This window comes from Marmota monax, unplaced genomic scaffold (assembly GCF_021218885.2).
Source record: "Marmota monax isolate L192 unplaced genomic scaffold, Marmota_monax_Labrador192_F-V1.1 WCK01_AAM20220418_F8-fsc00055, whole genome shotgun sequence".
NCBI lineage: Eukaryota > Metazoa > Chordata > Mammalia > Rodentia > Sciuridae > Marmota > Marmota monax.
The window spans coordinates 1,918,524-1,935,059 of NW_026695205.1; the positions used below are offsets into that span (position 1 = coordinate 1,918,524).

Genomic DNA, 16,536 nt, shown 5'->3' on the forward strand with positions numbered 1-16,536 from the left:
CTCACTATCCTCCTACCTCAGTCTCCAGAGCTACTGGGATTAGAGGTGTGTGCCACCTTGCTGGCTGAATTTTCCTTTTAAAGAAGACCACATAAAAGAATGACTTTCCAGGGATGGGGATATAGCTCAGTTGGTAAAATGCTTGCCTCACACGCACAAGGCCCAGGGTTCAATCCTCAGCACCACCAAAAAAGGGTTTCTAGATACCCTTCTATTTAAACAAAACAAAACAAAAATAGTGTCATCAAGCGTGGACCTAAGCAGTTGTATTGGGGCATAGTAAATGAATACTATACTTCCAGTAGAATTCTGCCTTTTATGTTCCAATAAATTCCTCATTCATAGTACATTTTGGTCTTGTATAGTTAAAAGAATTTCCAAGGAAAACTAGTTTTCATTTTCTGTAACAATAGCAGTAAGTCCTAGGATTTCTTCTTTATACCATGTTTTTGTTCTGGTTAAAAATGGTCTATCATCTCTCATAGATGACAAGAGAATGGCATAGACTCTAATGTAGGGGGGAAAACATTTTCTTTCTTTTTTTTTTTTAATTTACCTATAGAAGTTGATAACCCATTTACTGAATGTTGTTTTTGTAGAGGAAGGGAATAAAAAAAACTAATAAAAACTGCATTTCAAAATTTTAACAGTTACAGTTGTATAAATATTCACAAATTAAATGATGCTACTTGTAAAACAGCATGATATGTACTGTTTCACAAAAATAAGTGACATTTCATTGAACTTCAAGTGGAGGTAAAAGGCTTCAAAGGAAATATCAGGACATATGTAGCAAATCATATGGACAATAAAATAAAGATTTGAATTAATTAAAAATTTCCTTATACTTAAACTGTTTAATATTCATTAAAGCAGACCAAATTCTATGTGATACAATTCCTCTATCATATGCTTGGTTTTCTATACTTTGAAAAAAATGCTAGTACTCTAAAATTATACTGAACAAAATCTTAGAAATGAGCTTTTAGTACACAAGAGATGATCATCCTTCCGTTAGCAGACATCATATTCTTCTTCTGTCCTTTGTCTGAACGAACCTAATTCTATGTTTTCACACAAGCTAGATTTGTGTGTGTGTGTGTGTGTGTGTGTGTGGTCTTGCACTTTGACATATCACTTCTTTTTTTTTAATTCTATTTCCTTTATTTACTTGGCACTTAATATTCTAGGTGTTCTGGAAAGGGAACTACTAAAATAGGGATCTAAACATCTTATCTTTCCTACCTGATTCAGGAGACTAGAAATCAAGTCAACCACACACAACTCATTTGAAGTATTTTGGCCCCCCAAAAATAAGTTTTTCTAGTCTTCATATAAATGAAAGGTAGTAGGAAGTTAACTATACAGTACTACAGTTACGTTTTTCAAAGGTACTTCATTATCTGTGGAATTGGATTCAAGTTATGAGAACTGGCAACTTGTCCAACAGTTGGCTATCATAGGTGGTGATCTGAATGCCAGTTGGATCCTGGCAGCTCAAGTTGCTTACTTTCTAAGATTTGACATAAGAAAGAGCAAACGAAACCAGATAGTTTTTCTTCTTTATAAAACAGGACTGTACAAATCTAAACTATTTTTTCAAAGTGCTGTTTCAAAAACTCATTTACAACTTAAAAACACTGTAAACCTGAGAATGACAGAAATGTATAGTTCCATGTCAAATAGTGACATAATCTTCTGATTGGTTCCCTCTTCACATACTTAAGTTCAGAGTACTTCCAATTCAGCTTAATAGTAAGGTGTGAGGAGGGGCAAAGAAGATGCCAGAGAGGACAAAGACCTTCTTCTGAATTTTAACAGCTGATCCAGTTAAGTCTTTCTTGTCAAGCATGTACAAAGTATTCTGAATGGCACTGCTTAGGCCTTCCAGACACAAGCTCAAATCATACAATTATATGTGTAATTCTGATAAATTACAAGCACTTTAAGAAAAATCAGCAATAAAAGAATTTATATTGCTGAGTCATGACCCATTTTCCCAAATCACTGTTCATCAGAATAAGAAGACAAAAATTTTTCCCTGGGATTCTGCACTTAGGAGTCAGATACTTTAAGAAAACTTTATACAACAATCAGGTGAACCAAATTTCCCAGTAGTCACCAACTTCTCATTAAATCTGATACAGAATAACCAGGAACAACCACTAGAGAGCATTAAAGGACAGAAGAGAACAAAAAGAATCTGTGACACTTTTCCTGTTTAGAAAACACCTAAGATCAAGAAGTGAGCAGTGGGGAAACACAATCTTGTTGTCTGCATAAAGGGATTTCCAGTGTTTCGAGTGCGTAACCAGGTAACTTTCATGAATAAGGAATTAATTTGACAACTAAGAACATTTTACATGTCCAGACTAAAGTCCTTGCCCCTGGCCTATTGCTTTCATTTTTGTTTAAAGAGATTTCATTCTTAAGGATTTAACTGGAATATAAAACACAGAATTATGTCCCAGAGGAAGAAGGAAACTACAGCAGAAAAGGAGAAATATTCCTTTGAATATGTCAAAGTTTTGATCAACTATAGCCAAATATTTATAAGAAAAAAATTATATTGCAGAATTCTTCACCCTCTTTGAAAATTTAATATATAAACTATATTTATAGGAAGATATAGGTAGTTCACAGAAAATAAATTTTCAAAAAATATCAAGGAAAAAAAATCATGAGTAGTGAAAATAATCATGAGTAGTAAAAATAATCATGAGTAGTGAAAATGGGCCTACCTTCAAGAAAATCCTGATCAAAAGAAAACTATTTAATATACATGAGAGTCTCTTTTCTAATTCCACTTGTTTCACTGTACTCATTCCATTCCCACTTCGAATTTGTCTTTAGTCACAGAGTAAAGCACTTATTGCTTTTCTCCACCCCAGAATGCATAAACCTGTACTATCTGACATGCATATTCAGCAAATAAAAGGAAGATTGTTTCCTTCTAACATTCCCTTCTTTCTAATACATGGTAGTGAGTTCTATAATCACTAGGTTGGTTAATAAAATAGTTTAAATCATTAAAACACCAGTAGATTAATGACTTATGATTATTTCTGGCATTAGGCAGTTAGGTCAAAGGCCCATCTCAATCTTTCTCCCTGTCACATATTTAAGGTAGGATACAAGCTAAGAGAAAAATCTAAGCCCCACATAATACAACATGAACACTGTCAAGTTGGAAAGAGCTCACACTCATAGTCACCAGTCCTCTTACAAACAGTGTGCTTAAATAATGCCTTCTCCAGTAAGACAAACAGTCTCTTGTTCCCTTCTGGGTGGAGAAACCACTTTGCAATGGGTTTCCTGATAGCCCAGAGCAGTAATGAAACTATTCCTTATAACTCAGTGCCCATCTCACACAGACTTGTAAATCAGTACTGAACTTACACAGACCCAGCAGAAAACTGGAATGAACAGGTCAGGCTTTAATACAAAAGGACAACAGCATCCCTTCACTGTGCTTGCAGCCAAATCAGGCTAACTGGTTCCCAGGAGTTGTAAAGAGCCATGACAGATCCTTTTGACAGAGGCTATCTTTACTATTTAGCTCACTAGAATAGTGTGGCCTCTCTCATTACCACAATGGTCTGTAGAAAAATGAAAGGGCAGCAACCTTTTATAGAGAATAAATGAAAATGTATGAAGACAGATGTTCACTGTCTGTTGTGACTCTCAAGATCCTTCACTTAAGTCACCCCATAAAACATAATTCATGAAATTCATGAGGTGAATTAACAGAGGACTCTAATAAATGGAAAAAAATCAACTTGAAAGAATTTTAATTTCATATACAGATTCAGAATATGTCATTTAATTTATATAAACACAACATACAAATTATAGTAACTTTCCTTAACCAAAAGTTACTTTTTTCCCTTTTGGTAAATCTTTTTTTTATCTATTTTTGGTTTTAGTCAAGAGCATGTTATCAATACTGATTTGATGATACCTGTCCCTTATTATCTCCTCCCTATAAGATTTATTTTTTTTAAAAAAAACTGGGTTTTAACATAATTACACTAGCATGGAATATATCTTTTTCTAATTCAGACCCCAATACCTTTCTTTCCCCTTCCCTCTCCCCATACCCTGCTCTCTTTCCTCTATCGATCTTTCGGTTTGCATTTGTTCTGTTTAGGCAATAATTAATTCATCATTCCTGAGGCCAGTGAACCTAATATAGACAAACCATAAAATCTAAATGTAACTGGTACCATGTTAAAAGATAAATAAATAGAGAATTAGGAAATCTAGGTTTTCATTTAAATCCTGTTCCTAACTCTGAACCTGACCAAGTATTATACTCCTCAGACCTCAATGTTCTTAGTGAAAATGGAGAGACTGGACTATAGATAATCCCTAAAGTCTCTTTTAGATTCAACTTTTAATGAGTTAATCAGTTAAAGTTTCTAACTTGTCATCTAAGGCAGACATTATTAAAAATCCAACCTTGAGCAAAAAGAGCAAGCAATACTCTCATTTGAATGCTCTCACTGTTGTCTGAAGATCCAACCTGTTGAACTCTGTGAATGACACAGATTGATTACATGTTCAAGCAATGTGAAAATCTTGATTATTAAGTATATTCTGTTTCTCACAGCTGTACTGGTTGTTTCGTAAAGAATTCCAAAGCAGATCCAGAATAAAAATCCACTTCATATTATTAAAAGGACAAGTAAATGTTACAGCATTAACATTTTGCTATGCTCACTCTGTTTAATCTCAGAGACCTATATTTACTGGATTTTGTACTGAAATGCTGACAGATAATCCTCACACAGAATTTGTGTGAACACACACTAATGAAAACTAACCTATTTTTTAAAACCAGTAATCACAAATAACTGCATTTGCATAATAAAAAACACATTCCAGGAAATATGCAAACTTTTAATTTTAATTTCAGATTCTAGGAACTCTTACCTAGGGTCTGCATTCTGTGAAATTTCTGGATGTGGCTAACATTATCTCTCCGGCATGCCAGACAGAAACTCAAAACACTTTGTACACTGTTTTCGCCTGTGCTTGCTTTCGTGTTCTCTCTCTCTCTCTCTCTCCCCTATTGCTCTCACTCTGTGCTTCAGACAGTTTGGAATGCAGAAAAGCCAGAGCCAATGCCAGTCAAACTCAAACCCACCCCCTGCCCTGTTCTTTTACTACAGAGCACTAAACAATAGCCACCCTTGCTTACTCACTCACTGCTGTCTCTCTTTCAATAGCTCTGGTGCAGACAGTCTGGTCTACTTGGTCTACTGCAGCAATGTGATTTACCAAGATAGGTAATTCATTCTTCCTATCCCAAGGGGTGTGCCTCTCTGTGATTTAAGATACACACACACACACACACACACACACTTAGTTGTAGATGGACACACATTTATTTTATTTTATGTGGTGCTGAGGATCCAACCCAGTGCCTCACGTATATACTCTACCACTGAGCTGTTACAACCTCAGCCCAATAAGTGATTTTCTAAAAGCAATCTATTTCAGTTCTGTCCTAAGTATAGAAGAATAAAGCAAATTTCAGATATTTTTATTTTCAATGTTTATGTGCTGAATGAAAATAGAAACTTTTGAAGTACAAAAATTCGGTAATTCTTGCAACTGATATGAACATAGAAGTCTACTAACACACATTACTATCTTTTAAACTACCTTATTTAAGCAAACTAATTTAACTTATTACAATGGAAGTATATTACATTTAGAAAGGAAACAGAAAAGAAAGTTTTTATTTCCTTAAAGACTTTTGTTCAGGTCTTAAACTAGAACTTCATTTTAAAATATAGTATAGTGAAAATTTATTTTGTAACTGATTCTACTATTTTTTTACTAGATATGATAAAATTATAGACAATATCACTGCTCCCAGTCATCATTTTAGTTTGTTTTAAAATCAGACATATTTCTACGTCCCCCCACTCCGCCGCCCATATTCCAAAAATGGAAGGCAGGTCAACAATGTAATCTTCATCACTGGTATGATGACTTAACACATTATACAGTTTTTCAGTTGCTGAGGCTAATAACATGTTAGGATTGATTAACTAAAAAATTGACTTTGAATCACAGTGGACTCTGCTTGTATTTTAGGCAGTAGAATGCAACAAACAAGATAACTGATGGAATCACATACATTCTGTCTACCTACCTGTCTATACACGTTTGTGTGTGTGTATCTTATAAGTAATATATAACTAACACATTAGATAAGCATATATACACAAAGGTATATATTTGTATATATATGTTAGTAGTGTATGTACGAACATATGAATGTCCTTCAGCACTCTTTTTCCCCCTTTATCTCAATTATTTAAATAATGCTTCTCTTTTAATATCTTCATGCTTTATTTTTAGTAATCTAGCCCCAAATTCCTTTGGGAAACATGCTGCTTTAATACTGCATTTTCCTTTGCTTTTACTTTTTGTTTCCTATTTCTATTTAATGAAATGTTCCTTTAATCCCTGCTACTGAAATACAAATCATAGGAAAAGAAAGATATAAACTAAAGTTGTGCAGAAATGTGCAAACTGAAAGACTGTGAAAACTTAGCAGTTCACAGATTTTTACCCTGTCTATATGAAACATCAACAACCTTTATAACCTCTTCTTACCAAAGGTAATGCAAATATATATCATTATTATTAACTGCCATTTATAATAAACCTTAAAAATGCAAATATTAATTTTACAATATTAAATTAAATATTAATTATTCCTCAGAATAATTAGAATAAGAATTAGAATTAGAATAAGAAACAAGTTATGATTTTCCTACTTCTATTCAAGAGTTAGAACTGAGAGCAGTAAGTCTGTGTTACAGGGAGAGAGATTTCAGTTCAATAAAATAAAGTCAGAGTCAGTGAAATACTGAAGTAGCTTTTTAAAGGATTTGCCTGTTACAAGAGAGTGAGCTCCCAATTCTTTGCAAACAAATTATGCATTTGATGAACACGCTGTAGTGCAGCAATTCTCAAATGATACTAATGAGCAACACTAGTGCTCTTCTGTTGATGAGCTAGAAAAACAATCTTTTCCCAATGCCAAAAAGTTTATGTATATAATCTTCATAAATGTGCAATTTTCTTCTTGATTTTTTTTTAAAAAAATGTTAGAATCCAGAACTGCTTATTAGCCTTCTAGAAGTCCATAATGTTGTTAATCTGACCATTTTCAGATATCTGAAAGTTAATTATAACAATGTTTCATTGTATTCTGTTAAAACCACTTTTATTACCTTAAGTTCTAACACCTGAAGAAAGCAGAGAATACCTGTGGAGGAAACAATTTTTCTTAATTGTAAACAATGTTATTCTGTTGTTATTCAACACTTTTCAAAAGAAATGAAATAGCATACCCCATTAATTTCTACACTAAGTCTTTTGTACAAGTATATATTCCTAATTTTAATGCCCTGTTTATGCCTCCCAGTCTTGGTGTTGCTGCTTCTCTCTCTGGAAGTCCCTTTCCTGCTCAGTCCCGCCTGTATACTTTTATTTATCCTTCAAAACCATTTTCTTTCTATGGCTTATCTCATTTCCTATCCAGGGTTGATCACATTTCTCCTCTGTAATTTTTTTCTCAATAACCTTTTTTTCCCTTCAGAGTCCTCTCATTTCACTTTACTGAACATTATATTAGGTACTGATATTTAAAGACTCTTCCCTACGAGAATGTGAGATACATTATGGGGGTGAGCTAGTACCAGCAACTTATCTCGAGAGCTTAGAAAAATGCTGGACATTAGGAGGAACTTAATAAATAATAGAAGGAAGGATGAATAGACATATGGAAGGAAGCATATATTTTACTCATCAAACCTTTTGTAAAGTTTCTAGTCTTTGGTGTACTTCAGAATAACTTGAGAACAGGTACCATAGCATACCCATTTTCCCATGCCAGAGCCTAGCACTGGGTACGTTGTATGATGAAACAATAACATTAAGGAATTCATCTCTGGTGTATATGGTTACAAGTAGCTAACTGAAATCAAAAGAATTAAAAAAAAACAACAACAAGGAAAAAGTTATTTCATTACTTATCCAATCAAGATCTATTGGTAATAGGTGAGATCCCAATCAGTATCAGCTGCTTCTTTGAGTAATTCATTTCACCTTCACTATCTATGAACCCACAGCCAAGTGCTGCACTGTCATGGCCAGGAAAATGCAGTTTCTGAGGTAGAGATGGGAACAATCAACAATCTTCTACAGCACTAGGGAATTTTCCAAAAGAGCTGGAGAAGTATGAGTACCTGCTTCACTATTTAGACATTAACTCAAGCTAAGACCATATCAGTACAGAAAACCCCTTACTGGTTAGGAATGGCCTCATAGAGTTTGATGGAGTTTTGATCACATATTTAGAATACACAACTTGGCACCAACCGTGTTCATTTTGTAAAGGTGAGGCCATTTAAGCCATTTTATTTCTGCAAGTAAACACTATGTTTGGCTTTACATGTCTCTCCACATAGGGAACTGGGTAGAGTTGCTTCATCAATCCACTTTACATAGTCCTGACCCAGCGCTGTATTTAATACATGTTTACATTAGGTTGAACTGTACGAAAATGTATTTTTCTAAGTAAAAAAAAAAACAAAAAACAAAAACCAGTCAAACTGGGCTGGAGATGCAGCTTAGTGGTAGAACATGTGCTCTGCATGGGCGAGGTCCTGGGTTTGAGCCCCAGAAATATCTGTTCTCCTCTATGGTACTTGTTTCCACCCCCCCCCTCCCTCATAAAAATCAAATATCAGTAATAATCATATGAATTATAAGAAATAAGTACTGCATGAATGGTTGAACAAAATGACTTTAAAGGTCTCATCTAGTTCTGGGATTCCACAATCTTGTAAATCAAACATACACAATTTGTACATCATCAATCAACTGCAGTGCTTTGGTTTCCAGCTTATCAAAATACTGTCTACCTATACTAATACAGCACCCTGTTCTTGTTCTTCTTACCACAGTTTTAATTTAGTTATTCATATATTGGATGTTTACCTGTTCCCCATCCTGATGGATGTAAGCTCCATGGTAGCAGGGACTATAGATTTTTGTTCACTGTTGTATCTTCAATGCTGAATGTACTGTTTGTTAACACAATAAGTGCTTAATAAATAGTTGTGGAATAAACAAATGGTCTGAGTAAGAGTAGACTCCTAGAGACTATATCTAAGCGAGGTCCCAAACTCAGTATTAATAAATATTAGCTTTATTATTAAAAGGCTAGGAGACTTTTCTAGCTTTGAATCAATGAAATATTAGGATGAATTCTGAAGAATGTAGACCAGTGTATTTCCCTCCATATCTTATAAAAGTAATAATGTTCTTTTGTTGGTATAGGTAAAGAATTAAATGAGCTACTCATTTAGAAGCCCTGAACCACAAATGCATGATTTTCTGAATATCAAAGAGCCACAAAAATAAGCTACTTACATATAATTAAAAGTTCCTTGCACATCAATTTTAATTCCTATCGAACAAATTAACAAACAATCCTTTAACACCTATCTTCTTCTTTTCCAAGCATAGACACATCTCTATAGTAATCAGGCTGACGTGTACACCAGGCTATGAATGTGCTGATTCTTGCACTTATGTGCACTCCCTCTTTTGAATGGTTTCTTCTAATCATAAACACAGTTTATTCTAATGTCTCCCATAAACCAGATTGGCATTCTGATTATGTGAGCTTCCCACTGCATTCTTTTTTAGAGTCAGATTAGAAAAAGAAAAACATTGTTTATAATTGGAATGATAACTGCCAAAGTCACCCACTTATTCAGAAATGTCACTAAAATTTTAATTATTAAATTTCACGAATATATGAATACACACACACACACTTCTACTATGATGGAGAGGCATTATGAAGATCAGAATATCTGCTAAATCATATGGTTAGCATAGTACTTGTAAGTATTTAAAAAGGATTCATGCCCAATAAGTGACAATTATGATAACCACAGGTTTTAAACTTCTGGTTAAGAGATTGAGCTTTACCTTGCTCTTCCAGCTAAGATGATGTAGTAGACTCCATGTCCTTAGAAAGAATGGCAATTCGCTGGGAGCAAGTGTTATAGGGAGATGGCCAAATCAAAGATTAGTCCCTTGTCTCAACTCGGGCTTTCATGAGACTACAACCGTATTTTAAAGAAAAATAAGCAAAACCTAAGTGGAAAACTACAAGGAAATATCTTTCTAGGTTTTTCATAACATTAATAATAGTATATTTGAGGAATAAAAGCAGCACTTCTATTTCTATGGAAAAACTCATTAATAACAAAGAGCAACTAAAAGTATTTTGGGATACTGTTGGATAATAACTAACAAATATTATTTCTGAAAGTACTTGTAGACTCAAGGACATGTGATACTAGTTCTCTTCATTTAAAAATGGAGCTCAGGGCTGGGGATGTGGCTCAAGCAGTAACGTGCTCGCCTGGTATGCGCGAGGCGCTGGGTTCGATCCTCAGCTGATATTAATTAATTATATAATAAGATGTTGTGTCCACTGAAAACTAAAAAAATAAATATTAAAAAATTCTCTCTTAAAAAAATAAAAATGGAGCTTAAATTGCATTTTAAAAATAAGACCTTCACAAGAGAAGGAAATAAAAGGCATAAAAATAGGAAAGGAAGAAGTCAAATTATCACATTATCCCACACCTAGATTTAAAAAACAAACAAACAAAACCCACCAAAAGACTGCTAGAGCTAAGAGCAAATTTGGCAAAGTAGCAGGTTACAAAATCAACATACAAAAATTAATAATCTTTCCTATATAGGAACAACAAATCTGCTGATAAAGAAATCACAACAATAATTTCACTCACAATAGCCTCATAAACAAAACAAAAACAAACAAATTAAACCTTAGAAATAAATCTAACCAAGGAGGTGAAAGCTCTCTACACTGAAAACTATAGAACATTTAAGAAAGAAATTGAAGAAGACACAAGAAGATGGAAAAACCTCCCATGTTCATGGATGGGCAGAATTAATATTGTTAAAATGACCATACTATTAAAAGTAATATGCAGATTCAATGCAATCCTTATCAAGATACCAATGACATTCTTTGCAGAACTAGAAAAAATAGTCCTAAAATCCATTTGGAAGAATAAAGACCCAGAATAGCCAAAGCAAATGGAAGCCAAAAAGCAATACTGGAGGCATCTCAATACCTGACTTCAAATTATACTACAGAACTATAGTAACAAAAACTGCAATGGTTCTGGCATAAAAGTAGACATACAGACCAATGGTACAGAATAGAAGACACAGAAACAAATCCACACATTTTGTTGTCTAATCCTTGACTGTTAGAGTCTGTAACAAGTCAGGATGGCGCCTGGCAAATGTTAGAGTCTGTAAACAAGTCTGGATGGCGCCTGGCATTTTGCCAGAGGGAGTGGTTTGTGAAGTAACGCCAGCGAGCCATTAAGTGTGGAGATTCCTTATTGGTTGACTGCTGTATGGAGTTTATGTTAATTAGATAAGCTGTGTGGAATGTATACATACCGCTCCCGTCCTACAATAAACGGCTCCCACTCCTGCTGTATCAATGTACACAAGTTGTTCGTCACCCCCCCCCCCCCCCCCCCCCGTTATTTTGCTGCAGCCGGACTGCGGCACTTGACAAAGGTACAGAAAACATTTATTGGAGAAAAGAAAGCCTTTCAAAGAAATGGTGCTGGGAAAAACTGGTTATCCATATACAGAAGAATGAAATTAGACCCTCTTCTCTCAGCCTGCACAAAAATCAACTCAAAATGGATAAAAAATCCAGAAACTGTGCAATTCATACAAGAAAACATAAGGTTAACACTCCAGTATATAGGCACAGGCAATGACTTTCTCATCTGGAACTTCTAAAGCTCAGGAAATAATGCCAAGAGTTAATAAGTGGGATAGCATCATATTAAAATGTTTCTGCGTAGCAAAGTAAACATATAGAAATGTAAAGAGAAAACCTTCAGAATGGGAGAAAGTCTTTGCTAGTAATTCTTCTGACAGAGGATTAATATCTACAATACATAAATAACTCAAACTTTACAACAAAAAATCAAAAACCACAATTAATAAATGGGCAAATGCATTAAACTGACACTCTGCAGAAATACAAATGGGTAACAAATGCATGAGAAATGTTCAACATCATTAGCAATTAGGGAAATGCAAATCAAAACTACAGTGAGAGTTCATCTCACACCAGTCAAAATGGCAGTAATGAAAAATACAAATAATAATAAATGCTGGAGAGGATGTAGAGAAAAAGGAACACTTTTACACTGTTGGTGGAACTCTAAATGAGTACAACACTATGGAAATCAGAATGGAGGTTCCTCAAAAGACTAGGCATGTAACCATGATATGACCTATGCATACCCATATTTATAGCAACACAATTTACGATAGCCAAACTATGGAACCAGGAATGAATGATGAAGAAAAGGTCGAATATAAAAACAATGGAGTTTTATTTAGTCATAAAAATAAAATTATGTAATTTACAGGAAAATAAATAGAACTTAAACATTATGTTAAGTGAAATAAGCCAAACTCAGAAGGTCAAGGGTCATATATTTTCTCTCACATAAAAGCTAGAGGAGAAAAAGAAAAAGAAAGGTGGTGGGTAGTGAGGGGAGGAGGAGTTAGGGATCATGAAAATCAAAGGGAGATCAGTAGAGAAAAGGCACGGGGACGAGGGAGAGGCGGGAAGTGCTGTGGAGTGATACTGGCCAAATTACATTGTTATATTATATGCATATATAATGTTACAACAAATTCCATCATTATATAGAACTATAGTGCACCAATTAAAAAAATATGGGGGAAAAAACTTTCAAAGCCGGGTGTGGTGGCACACATTTCCCTAATTGCTAATGATGTTGAACATTTTTCATGTATTTGTTGGCCATTTGTATTTCTTATTTTGGAAGTGTCAGTTTAATTCATTTGCCCATTTATTAATTGTGTTGTTTGATTTTTTGTTGTAAAGTTTTTTTGAATCATTTATGTATTCTAGATATTAATCCAAGGTAGTTGGGAGGTTAAGGCAGAAGGACATTTACCCAAGTTCAAGGCCAATAAGGCAACTTAGGGAGACTCTGTACCCCCCTCCCCCCAAAAAAGGCTGGGGATATATCTTAGTGGTGGAGTGCCCCTGGGTTTAAACTCCAGTGGATGGGTGGCAAGAAGCTTTCAAAAAGTCATTTCCTTCAGTGGCTTTAAAAATAAATATATAATTATTTGTTAAGCTTTACTGATTTTCTGTTAAGTTAATCTGCTGTCACAACTGAAACATTACAGACTATATTGAGTTTTTGTTGCTTTGGCAATCATAGGAAAAACTCTGGTGAATGAAATTCTGTCATGAGACATGCAATTTCTTTATAATTTAGAGAATGTAGAATGTCCATACGAATAAAACATTTGGAAATTAATAGCATTTAATAAATATTGAGCTCAATTAAATGCTGAATAGGAATGTACAATATATTTTGAACATTTTGCAAGTCATTGTGTTCTTTTTGATTTCATTTTTTACATGCACAAATATTATGTAAAATTAAAACATGTATCATAAAAATAGGAAATTTTGAATGTTTTCTGGGAGAGAATTTTAATTATACAATAACTGATAATACAGAATAAAGCATAGTCTTTAACAATAATTCAGGTCAGAAACTTCTCTGAGAAATATATATATTCTCAAAATTATTGTCATGGCCTGCCACTCTTGCCAGTTGAGATGGGAACCATTTTGTTTATTTACTAATAGAGCGGATAAAGGGATTCTACAGTTTCTGTACAATGATATCCCTGTTCTGATTTTTCTGGATGACCTTCTTGGGAAATGTAATGGAGGTTCTGTGATTCTTCTGCCTTTGAATATTTCCAAAGAATGTTTCCTCAGCAAATTTATGAATCCCTCTTTTAAAGTTTTTGTCATCCATAAAATATCACTCCAAGTTAAGACCTTCCTGAGATAAAACTATTTTCACTTATTTTTGAATTTTGTTAATATGACATTATAAGATCAGCATGTTAATATGTTAATATTAAATGAGTTTAAAAACCCAAGCTACATGCTAAGTTTACTTTATCCAATGGGCCCATTTATCTGTTGGTAGAAACCACTAATGAGATAGGTTACAGAAAAACATGGGCAGATAATTATAATTCTTAAATAAATAAAATTCTTTATTTTTCGTAGAATTACATCTTTACTCAACTGAAACAAACTTTTATTAGCAAAGGTATTTTTTATCTTTAACTTCAGCAGTAATAAATTTAGATACTGTTTTATTTTATTTTTAATATTTTTATTGATTTTTTTTAAAAAATAAATGACAGTGGAATGCATTACAATTCTTATTACACATATACAGCACAATTTTTCACCTCTGGTTGTATATAAAGTATGTTGATATCAATTCGTGTCTTCATACATGTACTTTGGATAATGATGTCCATCACATTCCACCATCCTTGCTAATCCCCTGCCCCCTCCCTTTCCCTCCCACCCCTCTGCCCTATCGAGAATTCATCTATTCCTCCCATGCTCCCCTTCCCTACCCCACTATGAGTCAGCCTCCTTATATCAGAGAAAACATTTGGCATTTGTTTTTTTGGGATTAGCTAACTTCACTTAGCATTATTAGATACTGTTTTATAGAACAGACAATTACGCATTTTCCTTAGTAAATAACAGTAAAATAGACAACTATTTTATTTTCATAAGGGTGCAAAAATTCAAACATTGACAATGTCAGAGGACTCAGGATTCTAGAACTTGGGACACTTTCACTCATTTACTTCTAAGGTACCTATTAGTAGGTGGAAGAATGCAGTGGCTAAGAGAACTGACTTTTGGGCCAAATTTGGGGGTTCAAATGCCAGCTATGCTGTTTACTACTCACAGGGTCTTAGAAAAGCACTGCCTCAGTTTCTTTAAGTATTAACAAACAACAGAGATAATAATAGTACGTACATCATATGTTACGTAAGTAAACATTTGCAAATGCTTAGAATAGTACCTGGCCTAAACAAGCATGTAAGTATTTGTTGAGTACAATAAAATGAAAATAGTTAGGGGAAAGGAGTTATAAAAAGATAAAGAAGGAAATGGGAATTTTTATCATTCCTTACTGATTTCACATGGTATTCTTTTCATCAAATCCAAACCTCTTTGCTATAAATATTTTTACAGAATTCTTCATTCACCAGAACCCACAGGTTATTAACATCTTAGATTTTTTGACATCTTTTCTTTCCACTTACAGAAATGTTTAATTCTTTTATCATGGAACACTTATTATTCATTGCATGATTCAGAGTAGAGGACACTGCAATACAATTTCATGAAAACGTCTATCAAGTTTGTCAAAAAGTACATCCCTCTTTAATTAAGAGTGTTGTTCATTGTTTCACTCCTTTCACAAACTATTTTAGAAATAAGACACTATATACTCTATAGTGTGACCACAGATGCCTTGATGAGAAAATGATGACATCATAAATCACTGAAGAAGAGATAAAAATGGACCGCTTTTGTGAAATAATTAACAAACAAACAGGGATAATAATAGTACATACATCATAAGTTACATAAGTAAACATTTGCAAATGCTTAAAATAGTACCTGGCCCAAACAATAGGTAGATAGGAAAGTACCTTGCAGAATCTTGATTATGTTCAAAGTACATCATTAAGACAAAATAATATATTTCTCATGTTCCTCGTGTTATTAGCCAATCTTCTAAACTTATTTAGTTTTTAGAAAAGATTTGTGCATAACTTTACAAGTCATCAGCTAAGAAATGTTGTAATAAAATGGAATTACAATAAACTAATGTTTAACTTTAGCATTCAATGATATTTATCACTCTAAGGCTCTGATTTTGTAAGATAATTTAGTCAACAATATAGTTAACCAAGATTTATTTAATGTACAATAAATGCTAACCTAAATACTGCTAATCCTAAAGACAGATCTTCCTGTTAGTTCATATGAGAAACATATCCACAGCAATCAAGGGAAAGAATATTAACTTTCATCAATCAAATGAATTTTTGGTAGGTACTTAATTGGTACATTTTTATTCTCTGTGACTTCTTTTTTTTTAATGAAAGGGTTGTTGTCTCTAAAGATCTGTCATCTTGAATATTTGTCATAATCTATTAAATTGTATGTAACAGTATGTAATGAAGTCTGAAATTGTAGTACCATATTTAAAAGTTGGGTAGGTTTTAAAAATATTTCTATATTGATTGTTTGGCACTCAAGATATTTTTTTTTTACCGAAAATATAGCAAAACTGGGAGAAAAAAGTAAACTACCACTTAATAAACATTGACTACATGCCAGTAATCTGCTATGGAATTTACATTTAATATTTTATTTTTCACAACTCTGAATTAGTAACCATCATAATGATTTTATGCATTCAGAAAAACTGTTTGCTTAAATTACACATTACTTTCATCCAATTATATATATGT

General features: G+C 33.6%; 1 protein-coding gene across 5 annotated transcripts in view; it reads right to left on the minus strand.

The window, feature by feature from the left end:
* Rasal2 (RAS protein activator like 2) overlaps positions 1 to 16,536 on the minus strand; it is a 361,482-nt gene that overhangs the window by 147,575 nt on the left and 197,371 nt on the right. Inside the window, exon 1 of one of the 5 annotated variants that reach the window (XM_058574494.1) lies at positions 4,936 to 5,691. The exons of the other annotated variants lie outside the window; for them this stretch is intronic. Within the exon in view, the coding sequence (XP_058430477.1) occupies positions 4,936 to 4,948 (13 nt within the window). The 5' untranslated portion in view covers positions 4,949 to 5,691. Of the gene's footprint in view, positions 1 to 4,935; positions 5,692 to 16,536 lie in introns of those variants that run through there. 5 annotated transcript variants of the gene reach the window in all.